Here is a 15,362-nt window from a genome sequence, read left to right as displayed (position 1 = left end):
GTGCTCTCACTGTGCGCTCTCACTGCTGCTCTCATTGTGTGTTCTCACTGTACGCTCTCACTGCGTGATCACACTGTCCGCTCTCACTGGGCGCTCTGATCTCTGCTTACAATGTTCGTTCTCACTGTGCACCCACACCGTGCACTCTCACTATGCGGTCTCCCTATGCACTCTCCCTGTGCACTCTCCCTGTGCACTCTCCCTGTGCAGTCTCCCTCTGCGTTCTCCCTGTGCAGTCTCCCTGTGCACTCTCACTGGACCCGTTCACTGTACGCTGTCACTGTGCACTCTCACTGTACACTCTCACTGGGTGCCCTCGCTGTGCACTCTCCATTTACGCTCTCCCTCTGCACTCTCCCTGGGCGCTCTCCCTCTGCACTCTCACTGGGCGCTCTCCCTGTACGCTCTCCCTCTGCATTCTACCTGTACGCTCTCCCTCTGCACTCTCCCTGTACGCTCTCCCTCTGCACTCTCATTGGGCACTCTCCCTGTACGCTCTCCCTCTGCACTCTCCCTGTATGCTCTCCCTCTGCACGCTCCCTGTACGCTCTCCCTCTGCACTCTCCCTGTACGCTCTCCCTGGTCACTCTCCTTGTACGCTATCCCTGTGTGCTCTCCCTGTACGCTCTCCCTCTGCACTCTCCCTGTACGCTCTCCCTCTGCACTCTCCCAGTACGCTCTCCCTCTGCACTCTCCCTGTACGCTCTCCCTCTGCACTCTCCCTGGGCACTCTCCCTCTGCACTCTCACTGGGCGCTCTCCCTCCGCACTCTCCCCGGGTACTCTCCCTCTGCACTCTCACTGGGCACTCTCCCTTTGCACTCTTAATGTTTATGTCGTGTCCTCAGTGCCTGGGCCTCATCTTCTGCCTTCTTCTCTTGCAGCCCTCGCGAGTGGTGGAACCATTCCAATCCCCAGCCTTGATGCCAGCGGTAACCTGGTGCTGTCGAGCGGTGCAGGCAGTGCAGGGACACAGAGCATTGTTACCTCACCTCTCTTCCTCAACCACCCTGGCCTGCCTCTCCTCGCCGGTAACCCAGCTGCTGTCAGCCTGGCCTCAGTCACTTCACTCCAAAGCAAGCCCTCCGCCACCTGCAGCGAGTCGGAGGTGTCCTCTGCCAGCGTCAACCCAGCGGGATCCAGTGCAGAGTGACCCAGGCGGGGGCGCCTGCGGAGCAACACCCACTCTGACTCCAGTTCATCAGCTCCCTCTCTGACCCGTCGAGGAGCAACCCCAGAGAGGTGCTGGGCACTCCAACAGCCTGTGCTCCCGGAGGGTGGGGGCTCACTCACAGAAAGACGCACGACTTTTATTTCTTCAGAATGGATTCTGTAATGGTTTCAGTTTGCATTTTTTATGTTTTCTCTGGGATTTGGGGGTTTTATATCATTTGTAGTGTTTATCTTGTATTACATCCTGGTGGGGAGGGAATTTATCTATTTATTTACTGTTTGAAATATTTTATTCCGATACAAACACCTCCCCAAAAACCGCCAAACCAAATGAAAGAATCATTTCTTATTGCTATTATCTAGTGCCTGAACTCCCAGTTATAATACACTCACCAAAAAACACACACACACAAGGCTTTTTAAAACCTTTCTCCAGCGTTTGAACATTTCAAGTAAAACAAGAGTAGGTTTTCGGTTGAAATGAAATGACAGACACTGCTGTCTCTGCTCCAATATACCTCATAGCCAGGGTGTGGTCCCAACGGGAGACCCAGACCCAGACCCTCCTCTCTCTCTGCTCCCGGGGACTTCCCATCTCCCAAAAAAACAAGCCCTGGCTTTCCTTCGAAATATATTTAATAATGAAAAATAAAACCAAAGTATTGCTGAGAGATGGAGTGGGCCATTTCGATGGGATGGGACTAAACGGGGGTGGGATGGCAAAAGGCAACCAGCGCCCAGCCTGATTTCCCCCAATCTCTGACCTCAGTTTAGCTTTTTGCTTCCCAATTTCTGATTTCAGGTGTTTAACTCTAGACTGTGAACCAGCATGTGGATGAGTGTGTGAACCAGGGTGTGCACGAGTGCGTGAATCAGCATGTGCACGAGTGTGTGAACCAGTGTGTGCACGAGTGCGTGAATCAGCGTGTGCACGAGTGTGTGAACCAGTGCGTGCATGCGTGTGTGAACCAGCGTGTGCACGGGCGCGTGAGCCAGTGTGCACATGAGTGTGTGAACCAGTGCTTGCATGAGTGTGTGAACCACTGTGTGTCCGGGTGTGTGAATGAGTGTGTGAACCTGTCTGTGCTTGTGTGTGAACCAGTGTGTACGCAAGTGTGTGAATCAGTGTGTACACAAGTGTGTGAACCAGTGTGTACACGAGTGTGGGAATCAGTGTGTCTCCGAGTATGTGAATAGTGTGTCCATAAATGGGTGCACCAGTGTTTACACGAGTACATGATCCAGTGTGGTACACGAGTGTGTGAACCAGTGTGTCACGAGTATGTGAGCCACTGTGTACATGGGACTGAACCAAAGTGTAAATGAGTGTGTGAATCAGTGTGTCATGAGTGTGAGCCACTATGTACATGGGACTAAACCAGTGTGTACACGAGTGTGTGAACCAGTGTGTACACGGGACTGAACCAGTGTGTACACGAGTACAGCTTTCGGAGAGTTTGTGCAGGGGTCAGAGGGCGCCCCCAGCCTCCTCCTCACTGCCTCCCTTTAAATCCCCCCCCTTTAAACCTGGAACTGAAGTGATCCTCACTTACTTTAGATGGAATGTATCTGTTTAGCTAAATAGTTTTTATAGAAGAAATCTATGTTCGGCTTTTATTGCATATGTATAAAAAACAAAAGAAACTTGACTTTAGACCAAAAATTCTCCTATCTCCACATTAACCGGAGGTGGTTGTCAACGCAATCCTGATGCACAGAGTTACCAAAAAGAAAATGACCCCGGTCAGGGTCAGGGTCACTCACTCAGTGTTTGGCTTCACCGGGTGCCTCAGTGAATCTCAGTCTCTCAATATTCATCCTCAGTTAGAATCATTAATATTAATCAACCTCATTAATATTAATTACCATGATTAATATTGAAACTGAACGTTAATATTCATTCCTATTACTGATGGCTCGCTGAGATTCACTGGCTTTGGCTAAACTGATTCTGCCAAGTGGCCGGTGGGGAAGGGAATGGAGAGGTTAATCCCGGGGGGGGGGGGGGGAAGGGGAATGGGGAGGTTAATCCCGGGGGGAATGGGGAGGTTAATCCTGGGGGGGAGGGGGAATGGGGAGGTTAATCCCGGGGGGAGAGGGAGTGGGAAAGTTAATCCTGGGGGGGGGGGGGGGTGGGAGGGGGAATGGGGATGTTAATCCCGGTGGGGAAGGGAGTGGGAAAGTTAATCCTGGAGGGGGGGGGGGTGGGAGGGGGAATGGGGATGTTAATCCCGGTGGGGAAGGGAGTGGGGAGGTTAATTGTAGGTTTGGGGTGGGGTAGTGGTTATCCCAGGACAGAGACAGGGGTTATCCTGTGTCAGTGGGGGTGTCTATCCCGGGTCGGTGGGGGTGTCTATCCCGGATCGGTGGGGGTGTCTATCCCGGGTCGGTGGGGTGTCTATCCCGGGTGGGGGCGGGGGTGTCTATCCCAGGTCGGTGGGGGTGTCTATCCCGGGTCGGTGGGGGTGTCTATCCCGGATCGGTGGGGGTGTCTATCCCGGGTCGGTGGGGGTGTCTATCCCGGGTCGGTGGGGGTGTCTATCCCGGATCGGTGGGGTGTCTATCCCGGGTGGGGGCAGGGGTGTCTATCCCGGGTCGGTGGGGGTGTCTATCCCGGGTCGGTGGGGGTGTCTATCCCGGGTGGGGGCGTGGGTGTCTATCCCGGGTCGGTGGGGGTGTCTATCCCGGGTGGGGGCGGGGGTGTCTATCCCGGATCGGTGGGGGTGTCTATCCCGGGTCGGTGGGGTGTCTATCCCGGGTCGGTGGGGGTGTCTATCCCGGGTCGGTGGGGGTGTCTATCCCGGGTCGGTGGGGGTGTCTATCCCGGATCGGTGGGGGTGTCTATCCCGGGTGGGGGCGGGGGTGTCTATCCCGGGTCGGTGGGGGTGTCTATCCCGGGTCGGTGGGGGTGTCTATCCCGGATCGGTGGGGGTGTCTATCCCGGGTGGGGGCGGGGGTGTCTATCCCGGGTCGGTGGGGTTGTCTATCCCGGGTGGGGGCGGGGGTGTCTATCCCGGGTCGGTGGGGGTGTCTATCCCGGGTCGGTGGGGGTGTCTATCCCGGATCGGTGGGGGTGTCTATCCCGGGTGGGGGCGGGGGTGTCTATCCTGGGTGGGGGCGGGGGTGTATATCCCGGGTCGGTGGGGGTGTCTATCCCGGATCGGTGGGGGTGTCTATCCCGGGTGGGGGCGGGGGTGTCTATCCCGGGTGGGGGCGGGGGTGTCTATCCCGGGTCGGTGGGGGTGTCTATCCCGGATCGGTGGGGGTGTCTATCCCGGGTGGGGGCGGGGGTGTCTATCCCGGATGGGGGAGAGTTTCTTCCAGGCCGGGTTCTAGCCCAGCACTGAGTGAACACTGTCTGGCCCAGGTCCGTACACATAAAGAGCTTTAAACAAATACAACCAAATAAACCGCAGATACCTTTGATGAACGAATGCGTCAATGACACCACTCCGGGGGTAGGGAGATAGCCCGTCATATACCTCATATACTTTGATGAACCAAATAAAGGCTTTCGCGGAACACTAGGGAGCACAGGTTCCAGCACAGCACGGCACAGGACCCTTAGCTCTGTCTGAGGCTGGGCCCGGCGATACTGTGCAGTACAGGGTGGTGTGGAGGGAACTGAGTGACAATGCAGAGGCACTGACTCACTCGGTCCTGGGACCCTCCCTCCACATTGCCAGCAGTGAGGGCGGGCGTCAGTCCCTTTCTTGTCTCTCAGACTGCACTGCATGCAGCAGTCAGACACTGACACTAAAACCAGGGCTCAGATCAGTCATGAGCTGTAGTGTGACTGTGGTCAGGGCCTGGGAGGAATCTCAGGCGCAGGCTGGGTGGGAGAGGGAGGATCATACGACAGATAATGAATCCAGCGGGTGTTGTATGAGGTTGCGGGCTGGGGTGGGATCTCGCATCGGCAACAGACGGGCCTGTTCTTTAATTCCAGAACCCACACTGCTTATCCCGGAACAAACCTTTACAAAGTATTCCCACACAATGAGCAGTGCAGCCCCGAGAGAAACAGAGCATCCAGTGCAGCCCAGAGAGCAAGAGAGCACAGAGCCCAGAGAGAAACAGCACAGAGCGTCCAGTGCAGACCAAAGAGAAACAGCACAGAGCATCCAGTGCAGACCAGAGAGAAACAGCACAGATCATCCAGTGCAGCCCAGAGAGAAACAGCACAGGGCATCCAATGCAGCCCAGAGAGAAACAGCACAGAGCATCCAGTGCAGCCCAGAGAGAAACAGAACAGCGCATCCAGTGCAGCCTAGAGAGAAACAGCACAGAGCATCCAGTGCAGCCTAGAGAGAAACATCACAGAGCATCCAGTGCAGTCCAGAGAGAAACAGCACAGAGCATCCAGTGCAGCCCAGAGAGAAACAGCACAGAGGATCCAGTGCAGCCCAGAGAGAAACAGCACAGAGCATCCAGTGCAGCCTAGAGAGAAACAGCACAGAGCATTCAGTGCAGCTGAGAAACAGCACAGAGCATCCAGTGCAGCCTAGAGATAAACAGCACAGAGCATCCAGTGCAGCCTAGAGAGAAACAGCACAGAGCATCCAGTGCAGCCTAGAGAGAAACAGCAGAGGATCCAGTGCAGCCCAGAGAGAAACAGAACAGAGCATCAAGTGCAGCCTAGAGATAAACAGCACAGAGCATCCAGTGCAGCCCAGAGAGAAAGAGTACAGAGCATCCTGTGCAACCCAGAGAGAAACAACACAGAGCATCCAGTGCAGCCCAGAGAGAGAGAGAGAACAGAGCATCAAGTGCAGCCCAGAGAGAAATAGCACAGAGCATCTAGTGCAACCAAAGAGAGAAAGGACAGTGCATCCAGTGCAACCCAGAGGGAGAGACAACAGAGCAACAAATGCCTCCCAGAGAGAAAGTAGAGAATCCAGTGCAACCCAGAGAAAAAAGTACAGCCAGTGCAATTCAGAGAGAGAAAAAAAATATGCCTAGTACAACCCAGAGAGAGAGAGAGAGAGAGAGCAGAACAGCAGTGCATCCAGTGTAACCCAGAGAGGGAGAATTAGAGGCTGAGAACCTCTGGGTTTGGATAAGAGAACCAAGGGTTTGTAGAAGGTGTGGGATTTGAGGGAAGTTTGAAGAGATCAGGGTATTAGGTTTGCTGCACTCTCTGGTCCTGGCTCTAAGCAGCTGAGAGGATTGTTGGTCACTCTGTTCCTCTTGTTACTGGGCTTGTTGAACAGACCAAGCGGCACTTCACCAAGCCTCCATGCTGTTTCTGATGGGGTTCCTGAAGTGGGTCTGGGAGAAAAGGAAGGCCTTTGACAACGGGGCGCAAACGCCACCATGAACCCATGGGGTCCCTGACTGATGCCGTGCTGAGCTTGCATCTCGTGCTGTCGTTTGTGATTTCTGGATATTCGAAATCCCTCCAGTCTAAATGGGGCAGCAGTCACAATGCTGCTGTCTTTAGTGCTTCCCTCAAACCCATTTACCAAACGGAAAAAAAACAAAAAACGGAAAAAGAAATAAATCAAACAAACCTCCAAAGGAACGTACCAAAGGTTACATCTCCAGTATCCCTGGGCAAAGACTCGTGTTCTCAATAACTTGCTCTGTGGACACGAGGGAAAAACTAAATATACAAAGAAAAGCGTGGTAACTTTTTTTACAACCAAAGACGGGGTGACTGTGGTACATGGTTGTTGGGCGGGTGTGGGGAGTGGGGGAAACAATGGTACCCAGCTCCCTGCCCGAGCACCCTTGGGTGCCAGCTCTGCTTTAGCCTGTGGATCGAGTCACCTCAGGGCCGCAACATGAAGCCGAAGCTCCAACCTGGGCAAAGTTTGTCTCTCGGCATCCAGCGCCACCTCAGCTAGTTTCACCAGGTGGTTGACAAACCTGGGATCAAATCCAGTGCTGGGATGCCTCCAACCACTGGCAGCCCAACCCAGGCTCCGCTAGCATTGGAGCTAATTTGAGCTGAGCTGTTAGCACCAGCACGTCTCGCAGGGCCGGCCCAGTGTTTCAACACTTGAGGGGCGTGTCGGTAAGGTGAGGGGAGCCCTGCGTCTCTCTCTCTCTCTCTCTCTCTCCGTCCAGACCTGCCCCCCAGCAAGGAGGTGCGCCTGTCTCCCCGGCACTGCCAGCCGGGACAGAGCTGCTGTTTTAGTGACATTGTGTGTGTGAGGGTAATGAAGCAAAGTGTAAGCTGCAGTACGCAAGAGGCTAATGCGGGTGATTGCTGGCACCTACACTGATCAGGAGGGCATCGCTCGTAGCTGGGTGATTTGCATTTATGCACTCCAGGGCGCGCGTCCCGCTGAATGATGGGCATCAGTGGTGTCTCTGCCTCTCTCTCTCTCTCTCTCTCTTTCTCGCTCTCTCCTCCCCACAGCCACACATCGAATCCCACTGCTCTGTCAGCCAACTGGGCAGGAGGCCTGTGCTCAATGCACGAGACCAGCTGTCACAATCCCTGCCTCCATCTTGTCCTGGGAAGGGAAGTGGGGGTGGGGGGGGGGGGGGGGGAGGTGTGGCCGGGTATGTCAGCCTGAGAGTAAGCAGCTTGTATCTGCTGCTTCCCAACTCGAGTTCCATCGCAAGCGGGATGTCAGTTTAAAAAAAAAACACACTGGCATGTAGGAAACTTGTCAGAGTGGCACTGCAAGAGGGAGACAGCTCCCATCAGTCCCTCCTGAAAGGATGGGCCAGGACACAGGAGGAGAGGAGAGAGCTCAACGTGGGGGAGAGAGAGAGAGAGAGCACAGGGGAAAGGGCAAAGGGGAGAGGAGAGAGCTTGGGGGGAGAGGGCTCTGTGAGAGGGAGGGCACAAGGGAAGAGAGCACAGGAGAGAGCTCAAGACGTGGTCACAGGCGGTGATAGCACAGGGGAGAGGGCTGGGAGTGTGCAAGTGGAGAGAAAGGACAAGAGAGAGTGCGAGAGGGAGAGAGACCACACTGAGATGCCCTTACCTCCATTCAGCGGGACCATTGACCCGCAAAACAGCTCAAACCCAAAGCTAGAAACAAAGTATTAAATAAATGAAAATGTAATGAAAACGCTTTTCTTGCGGAATAAAACCAAAGAAACTTCAAAGTCCACAACTCCACTACCTTCAGTGTTTAAATCTAATTACCCAGCCAAAGTGAACTTTAACCTTTGACCTCAGCTATCCAAAGTGAAATTGTATATTTTATTATATAGTCCTGGGTTTAGCTTTGTAATGTTCTGTATCTTGTTCAATCTCTTGTACCGACAGCACCCTGTGCTGGGGACACCACTAGATGTAGGAGATGAGAAGCTGTTTGTCTGTATTTCTGTATGTCTTTGTAAACAAATCTTTTCTCCTCTTGTTTGTGAACCTGTCCCTACCCTCTCCAATACCCCCATTCCCCCTGTCCAATACCCCCATTCCCCCTCACCATTACACCCATTCCCCCTCTCCAATACCCCCATTCCCCCTCTCCAATACCCCCATTCCCCCTCTCCAATACCCCCATTCCCCCTGTCCAATACCCCCATTCCCCCTCACCATTACACCCATTCCCCCTCTCCAATACCCCCATTCCCCCTCTCCAATACCCCCATTCCCCCTGTCCAATACCCCCATTCCCCCTCACCATTACACCCATTCCCCCTCTCCAATACCCCTCATTCCCCCTCTCCAATACCCCCATTCCCCCTCACCATTACACCCATTCCCCCTCTCCAATACCCCCATTCCCCCTCACCATTACACCCATTCCCCCTCTCCAATACCCCCATTCCCCCTCTCCAATACCCCCATTCCCCCTCACCATTACACCCATTCCCCCTCTCCAATACCCCCATTCCCCCTCACCATTACACCCATTCCCCCTCTCCAATACCCCCATTCCCCCTCACCATTACACCCATTCCCCCTCTCCAATAACCCCCATTCCCCCTCACCATTACCCTCATTCCCCCTGTCCAATTACCCCCATTCCCCCTCTCCAATACCCCCATTCCCCCTCACCATTACACCCATTCTCCCTCTCCATTACCCCCATTCCCCCTCACCATTACACCCATTCCCCCTCTCCAATACCCCCATTCCCCCTCACCATTACACCCATTCCCCCTCTCCAATAACCCCCATTCCCCCTCACCATTACCCTCATTCCCCCTGTCCAATTACCCCCATTCCCCCTCACCATTACACCCATTCTCCCTCTCCATTACCCCCATTCCCCCTCTCCAATACCCCCATTCCCCCTCTCCAATACCCCCATTCCCCCTCTCCAATACCCCTCATTGCCCCTGTCCAATACCCCCATTCCCCCTCACCATTACACCCATTCCCCCTCTCCAATACCCCCATTCCCCCTCTCCAATACCCCCATTCCCCCTCACCATTACCCCCATTCCCCCTCTCCAATACCCTCATTCCCCCTGTCCAATACCCCCATTCCCCCTCTCCAATACCCCCATTCCCCCTCTCCAATACCCCCATTCCCCCTCTCCAATACCCCCATTCCCCCTGTCCAATACCCCTCATTCCCCCTCTCCAATACCCCCATTCCCCCTCACCATTACACCCATTCTCCCTCTCCAATACCCCCATTCCCCCTCACCATTACACCCATTCCCCCTCTCCAATACCCCCATTCCCCCTCTCCAATACCCCCATTCCCCCTCTCCAATACCCCCATTCCCCCTCTCCAATACCCCTCATTCCCCCTGTCCAATACCCCCATTCCCCCTCACCATTCCACCCATTCTCCCTCTCCAATACCCCCATTCCCCCTCACCATTACACCCATTCTCCCTCTCCAATACCCCCATTCCCCCTCTCCAATACCCCCATTCTCCCTCTCCAATACCCCCCATTCCCCCTCTCCAATACCCCCCATTCCCCTTTCCAATACCCCCCATTTCCCCTGTCCAATTCCCCCTCTCCAATACCCCCCATTCCCCTTTCCAATACCCCCCATTCCCCCTGTTCAATACCCCTATTTCCCCCTCTCCAATACCCCCATTCCCCTTTCCAATACCCCTCTTTCCCCCTGTCCAATACCCCCCATTCCCCCTGTTCAATACCCCCCCATTCCCTCTCCAATACCCCCATTCCCCCTGTCCAATACCCCCCCATTCCCCCTGTCCAATACCCCCCCATTCCCCCTGTCCAATACCCCCATTCCCCCTGTCCAATACCCCCCCATTCCCCCTGTCCAATACCCCCCCATTCCCCCTGTCCAATACCCCCATTCCCCCTGTCCAATACCCCCCATTCCCCCTGTCCAATACCCCCCATTCCCCGTCCAATACCCCCATTCCCCCTGTCCAATACCCCCCCATTCCCCCTGTCCAATACCCCCATTCCCCCTGTCCAATACCCCCCCATTCCCCCTGTCCAATACCCCCCCATTCCCCCTGTCCAATACCCCCATTCCCCCTGTCCAATACCCCCATTCCCCCTGTCCAATACCCCCCCATTCCCCCTGTCCAATACCCCCCATTCCCCCTGTCCAATACCCCCCATTCCCCCTGTCCAATACCCCCCATTCCCCGTCCAATACCCCCATTCCCCCTGTCCAATACCCCCCCATTCCCCCTGTCCAATACCCCCATTCCCCCTGTCCAATACCCCCCCATTCCCTCTCCAATACCCCCATTCCCCCTGTCCAATACCCCCCCATTCCCCCTGTCCAATACCCCCATTCCCCCTGTCCAATACCCCCCATTCCCCGTCCAATACCCCCATTCCCCCTGTCCAATACCCCCCCATTCCCCCTGTCCAATACCCCCATTCCCCCTGTCCAATACCCCCCATTCCCCCTGTCCAATACCCCCATTCCCCCTGTCCAATACCCCCCCATTCCCCCTGTCCAATACCCCCCCATTCCCCCTGTCCAATACCCCCATTCCCCCTGTCCAATACCCCCCCATTCCCCCTGTCCAATACCCCCATTCCCCCTGTCCAATACCCCCCATTCCCCCTGTCCAATACCCCCATTCCCCCTGTCCAATACCCCCCATTCCCCCTGTCCAATACCCCCATTCCCCCTGTCCAATACCCCCATTCCCCCTGTCCAATACCCCCCCCATTCCCCCTGTCCAATACCCCCATTCCCCCTGTCCAATACCCCCCCCATTCCCCCTGTCCAATACCCCCCCATTCCCCCTGTCCAATACCCCCATTCCCCCTGTCCAATACCCCCCATTCCCCCTGTCCAATACCCCCCATTCCCCCTGTCCAATACCCCCCCATTCCCCCTGTCCAATACCCCCATTCCCCCTGTCCAATACCCCCCATTCCCCCTGTCCAATACCCCCATTCCCCCTGTCCAATACCCCCCATTCCCCCTGTCCAATACCCCCATTCCCCCTGTCCAATACCCCCATTCCCCCTGTCCAATACCCCCCCCATTCCCCCTGTCCAATACCCCCATTCCCCCTGTCCAATACCCCCCCATTCCCTGTCCAATACCCCCCCATTCCCCCTGTCCAATACCCCCCATTCCCCCTCTCCAATACCCCCCCATTCCCCCTGTCCAATACCCCCCATTCCCCCTGTCCAATACCCCCATTCCCCCTGTCCAATACCCCCATTCCCCCTGTCCAATACCCCCCCCATTCCCCCTGTCCAATACCCCCATTCCCCCTGTCCAATACCCCCCCATTCCCTGTCCAATACCCCCCCATTCCCCCTGTCCAATACCCCCCATTCCCCCTCTCCAATACCCCCATTCCCACCACAATACCCCCTCATTCCCCCTCCCCAATACCCCCATTCCTGCCCCAATACCCCCCATTCCCCCTGTCCAATAGCCCCCAATACCCCCATTTCCCCTCCACAAAACACCCCATCCCCTCTCCCCACTACACCCCATTCCACCTCCCCAATACCCCCATCCCCCCTCCCCAATACCCCCCATTTCTCCTCCCCGATAGCACTATTCCCTCCCTCATACTCCCAATACCCCCCATTTCTCATCCCCAATACTCCCATTCCCCCCTATTTCCTCTGCCAACTCACTCCCCTTCCCCTTTCCGCTCGCCATTCGCCCTCCACATCTCCCACTCACTCCTCCCCCTCTCCCTTTCCCTGCTACCCCTACCACACCTTCCCATTTCACCTCTCATTCAACTTCTTCTTCCATCCCCACCCCCCCACACCCAACACAAGATAACATTCAGTGAGAGACAGTCCAGGGTCAGGGTCAGAGCTCCTGTTCAGACAGCAGAGCCGTTACTGGGGCTGGCACCTTATCTCACTCGGTGTCACAATCTGGTGAAAGCAGAGGCCGGGGATGGTAGCTGGGCCTCTCCTCTATCTATGTGTGTGGGGCTCTGTCTCAACCTGGGCAGGACCCCCTTCCTGCGGAGATAGTGGGGTTCCTGCTGGGTGGAATTTGGGACGGAACCTGCCATGGCCTCTGCTTTTCAATTCCCGCAGATTGTGAGCATGAGCTCGTGACTCGTGATGTTTGAGCCAAGCAGTGATTTCCATGGTCCAGTATTGAGCTCACACACACTCCACAGCTTGCTGGAACCTCCATCCAGCTGTCCTCACACCACAGATCAACCTCAACTGTCCAGCAACCCTTGGGTTGGGGAAGTGCCAGTGTCAAAGTCAAGCCACAAGCATCACTCCTTCCACAGACTAGGTGCCTCAAAGTCCTCCCTTAAGTCTGGTTCAATGCCGACCGACTAGTACTTGCCTTGCCGTCTGGTACAGCTCAATGTGACTATACTGTCCAGTGAGACACAGTGCCCCACACTAATACTGTAACTCCTCAACACTCATACTACTGGCAGTCAGATTCCCCCTACCAGTCGGACCCTCATCCCCGTATAACCTTGAGTTAGTGGGACTCTGATTCAGTGGCACCCTTGTCCAAGTGCGACCCAAAGCCAGTGGGACTGAGCCACTAGTACCCGCAGCCCGTGAGGACTGAGCCACTGGTACCCGCAGCCAGTGAAAAACGGCGCAAGTGGAATCTATAGCCAGAGGGATCGTGAGCCAATGGAACAACTGATGTTGTTTGAAGTGCTTGGTTCTGAATGTTACCTGGGCTGAATTAATGAACTTGTGATCCCAGGGTTCAGAGTGATCCCACCCAGCTGCACTCACGCCCCGAGCTGTGTAACAGGTTCCAGCTGCAGTGACTGACCCCCCATTGTCAGGTCTGGATGGCTGAGCTAAAACCAGCTCCCACTGTCATAGTGTGTCTTTAACAAGAGCAGCCCTGTATCAAACTGAGCAATGTCACAGGCCCTCAGAAGAGCAGCTGTGAATAATGGCATTGGCTGCTAACGGGGCCTGTGCACCCACACTGACACACACAGCCTGATGGTAACCCCGGTAACGGGGCCTGTGCTCCCACAGTGACACACGCAGCCTGAGGGTTATCCCGGTAACGGGGCCTGTGCTCCCACACTGACACACACAGCCTGAGGGTAACCCCAGTAACGGAGCCAGTGCTCCCACAGTGACACACACAGCCTGAGGGTAACCCCAGTAACGGGGCCTGTGCTCCCACAGTGACACACACAGCCTGAGGGTAACCCCAGTAACGGGGTCTGTGCTCCCACACTGACACACGCAGCCTGAGGGTTATCCCGGTAATGGGGCCTGTGCTCCCACACTGACACACACAGCCTGAGGGTAACCCCAGTAACGGAGCCTGTGCTCCCACAGTGACTTACACAGCCTGAGGGTAACCCCAGTAACGGGGCCTGTGCTCCCAGACTGACACACATAGCCTGAGGGTAACCCCGGTAACAGAGCCAGTGCCCCCACAGTGACTCACACAGCCTGAGGGTATCCCTGGTAACGGTGCTGGTGCTCCTGCACTGACACACACAGCCTGACGGTAACCCTGGTAACGGGGCCTATGCACCTGCACTGACACACACAGCCCGAGGGTAACCCAGGTAACGGGGCCTATGCACCCGCACTGACACACACAGCCCAAGGGTAACCCAGGTAACGGGGCTTATGCACCCGCACTGACACACACAGCCTGAGGGTAACACAGGTAACGGGGCCTATGCACCCGCACTGACACACACAGCCCGAGGGTAACCCAGGTAACGGGGCCTATGCACCCGAACTGACACACACAGCCTGAGGGTAACCCCGGTAACGGGGCCTATGCTCCCGCAGTGACACACACAGCCTGAGGGTAACCCCCGTAACGGGGCCTATGGTCCCGCACTGATAAAAACAGCCTGGGGGTAACCCTGGTAACAGAGGCTCTGCTTGAACAAGGACACATTTGCGATGGTCACCTAAACGTGAAGATTTCTTGCATGTGTGTGTTGGCTGCTAAGATGAATAGTAACGATTGATGCTGTCCTGATAGGCTCCTGGGCAAAGTGACACCCAAGCAGGAGTGAGGCTCAATCACCTTAAGCCACCATGGTGCCCTGAGACTGCCCCTCAGCTGATAGTACCTGCTGTCTGATCCTGGCTCCTGTACATTGGCCCAACTTCTCGGAGGACCTGGGTCCCGGCTGTCACTAACTGTGCAGTCTGTCTTTCTCACTGCCTCTCTCCCAGTTTCGATTTTATCATTTGAGCGTCTGTTATAATGTGCTAGAGTCTCCGTCCTGTGCTAGTGAGTAGATGTTCTGGTGTGTTTCACAAGCTTGATGTGTACAGTGACGTTAATCCACGTCATTTTTGTAACTTGAGTGTCAAACATCAAAAATAAACTGTACAGTTAAACAAACATGGGCTCTGACAATCATTCACAGATTCGTAGAGTCGACAATTGCAAAGGTCACACCAGGTTTCAGGTACCTCCATCTACCAATCAAAGTAACATCCCTTATGGACCCCACACTCTCAGTGTAAAATAACCCACACTCTCACTGTAATATAAACCACACTCTCACTGTAATATAAACCAGACTCTCACTGTAATATAACCCACACTCTCACTGTAATATAAACCACAGCTTCATTGTAACATAACCCACACTCTCACTGTAATATAAACCACACTCTCACTGTAATATAACCCACACTCTCACTGTAATATAAACCACAGCTTCATTGTAATATAAACCACACTCTCACTGTAATATAACCCACACTCACACTGTAATATAAACAACAGCTTCATTGTAATATAAACCACACTCTCACTGTAATATAAACCACATTCTCACTGTAATATAAACCACAGCTTCATTGTAATATAAACCACACTCTCACTGTAACATAACCCACACACTCACTGTAAT

At 54.8% G+C, this 15,362-nt stretch overlaps 1 protein-coding gene across 1 annotated transcript in view; it reads left to right on the top strand.

The window, feature by feature from the left end:
- LOC137352857 (POU domain, class 2, transcription factor 2-like) overlaps window positions 1–3,154 on the top strand; it is a 153,225-nt gene extending 150,071 nt beyond the window's left edge. The window contains exon 10 of the mRNA XM_068018709.1: window positions 884–3,154. Coding sequence (XP_067874810.1) covers window positions 884–1,152 — 269 coding nt within the window. The 3' untranslated portion in view covers window positions 1,153–3,154. The remainder of the gene's footprint in view (window positions 1–883) is intronic.
- Window positions 3,155–15,362: the final 12,208 nt, after the last annotated feature.

The sequence above is a fragment of the Heterodontus francisci genome, chromosome 39, assembly GCF_036365525.1.
Source record: "Heterodontus francisci isolate sHetFra1 chromosome 39, sHetFra1.hap1, whole genome shotgun sequence".
Classification (NCBI taxonomy): domain Eukaryota; kingdom Metazoa; phylum Chordata; class Chondrichthyes; order Heterodontiformes; family Heterodontidae; genus Heterodontus; species Heterodontus francisci.
This window is presented reverse-complemented; position numbering and strand designations above follow the sequence as displayed.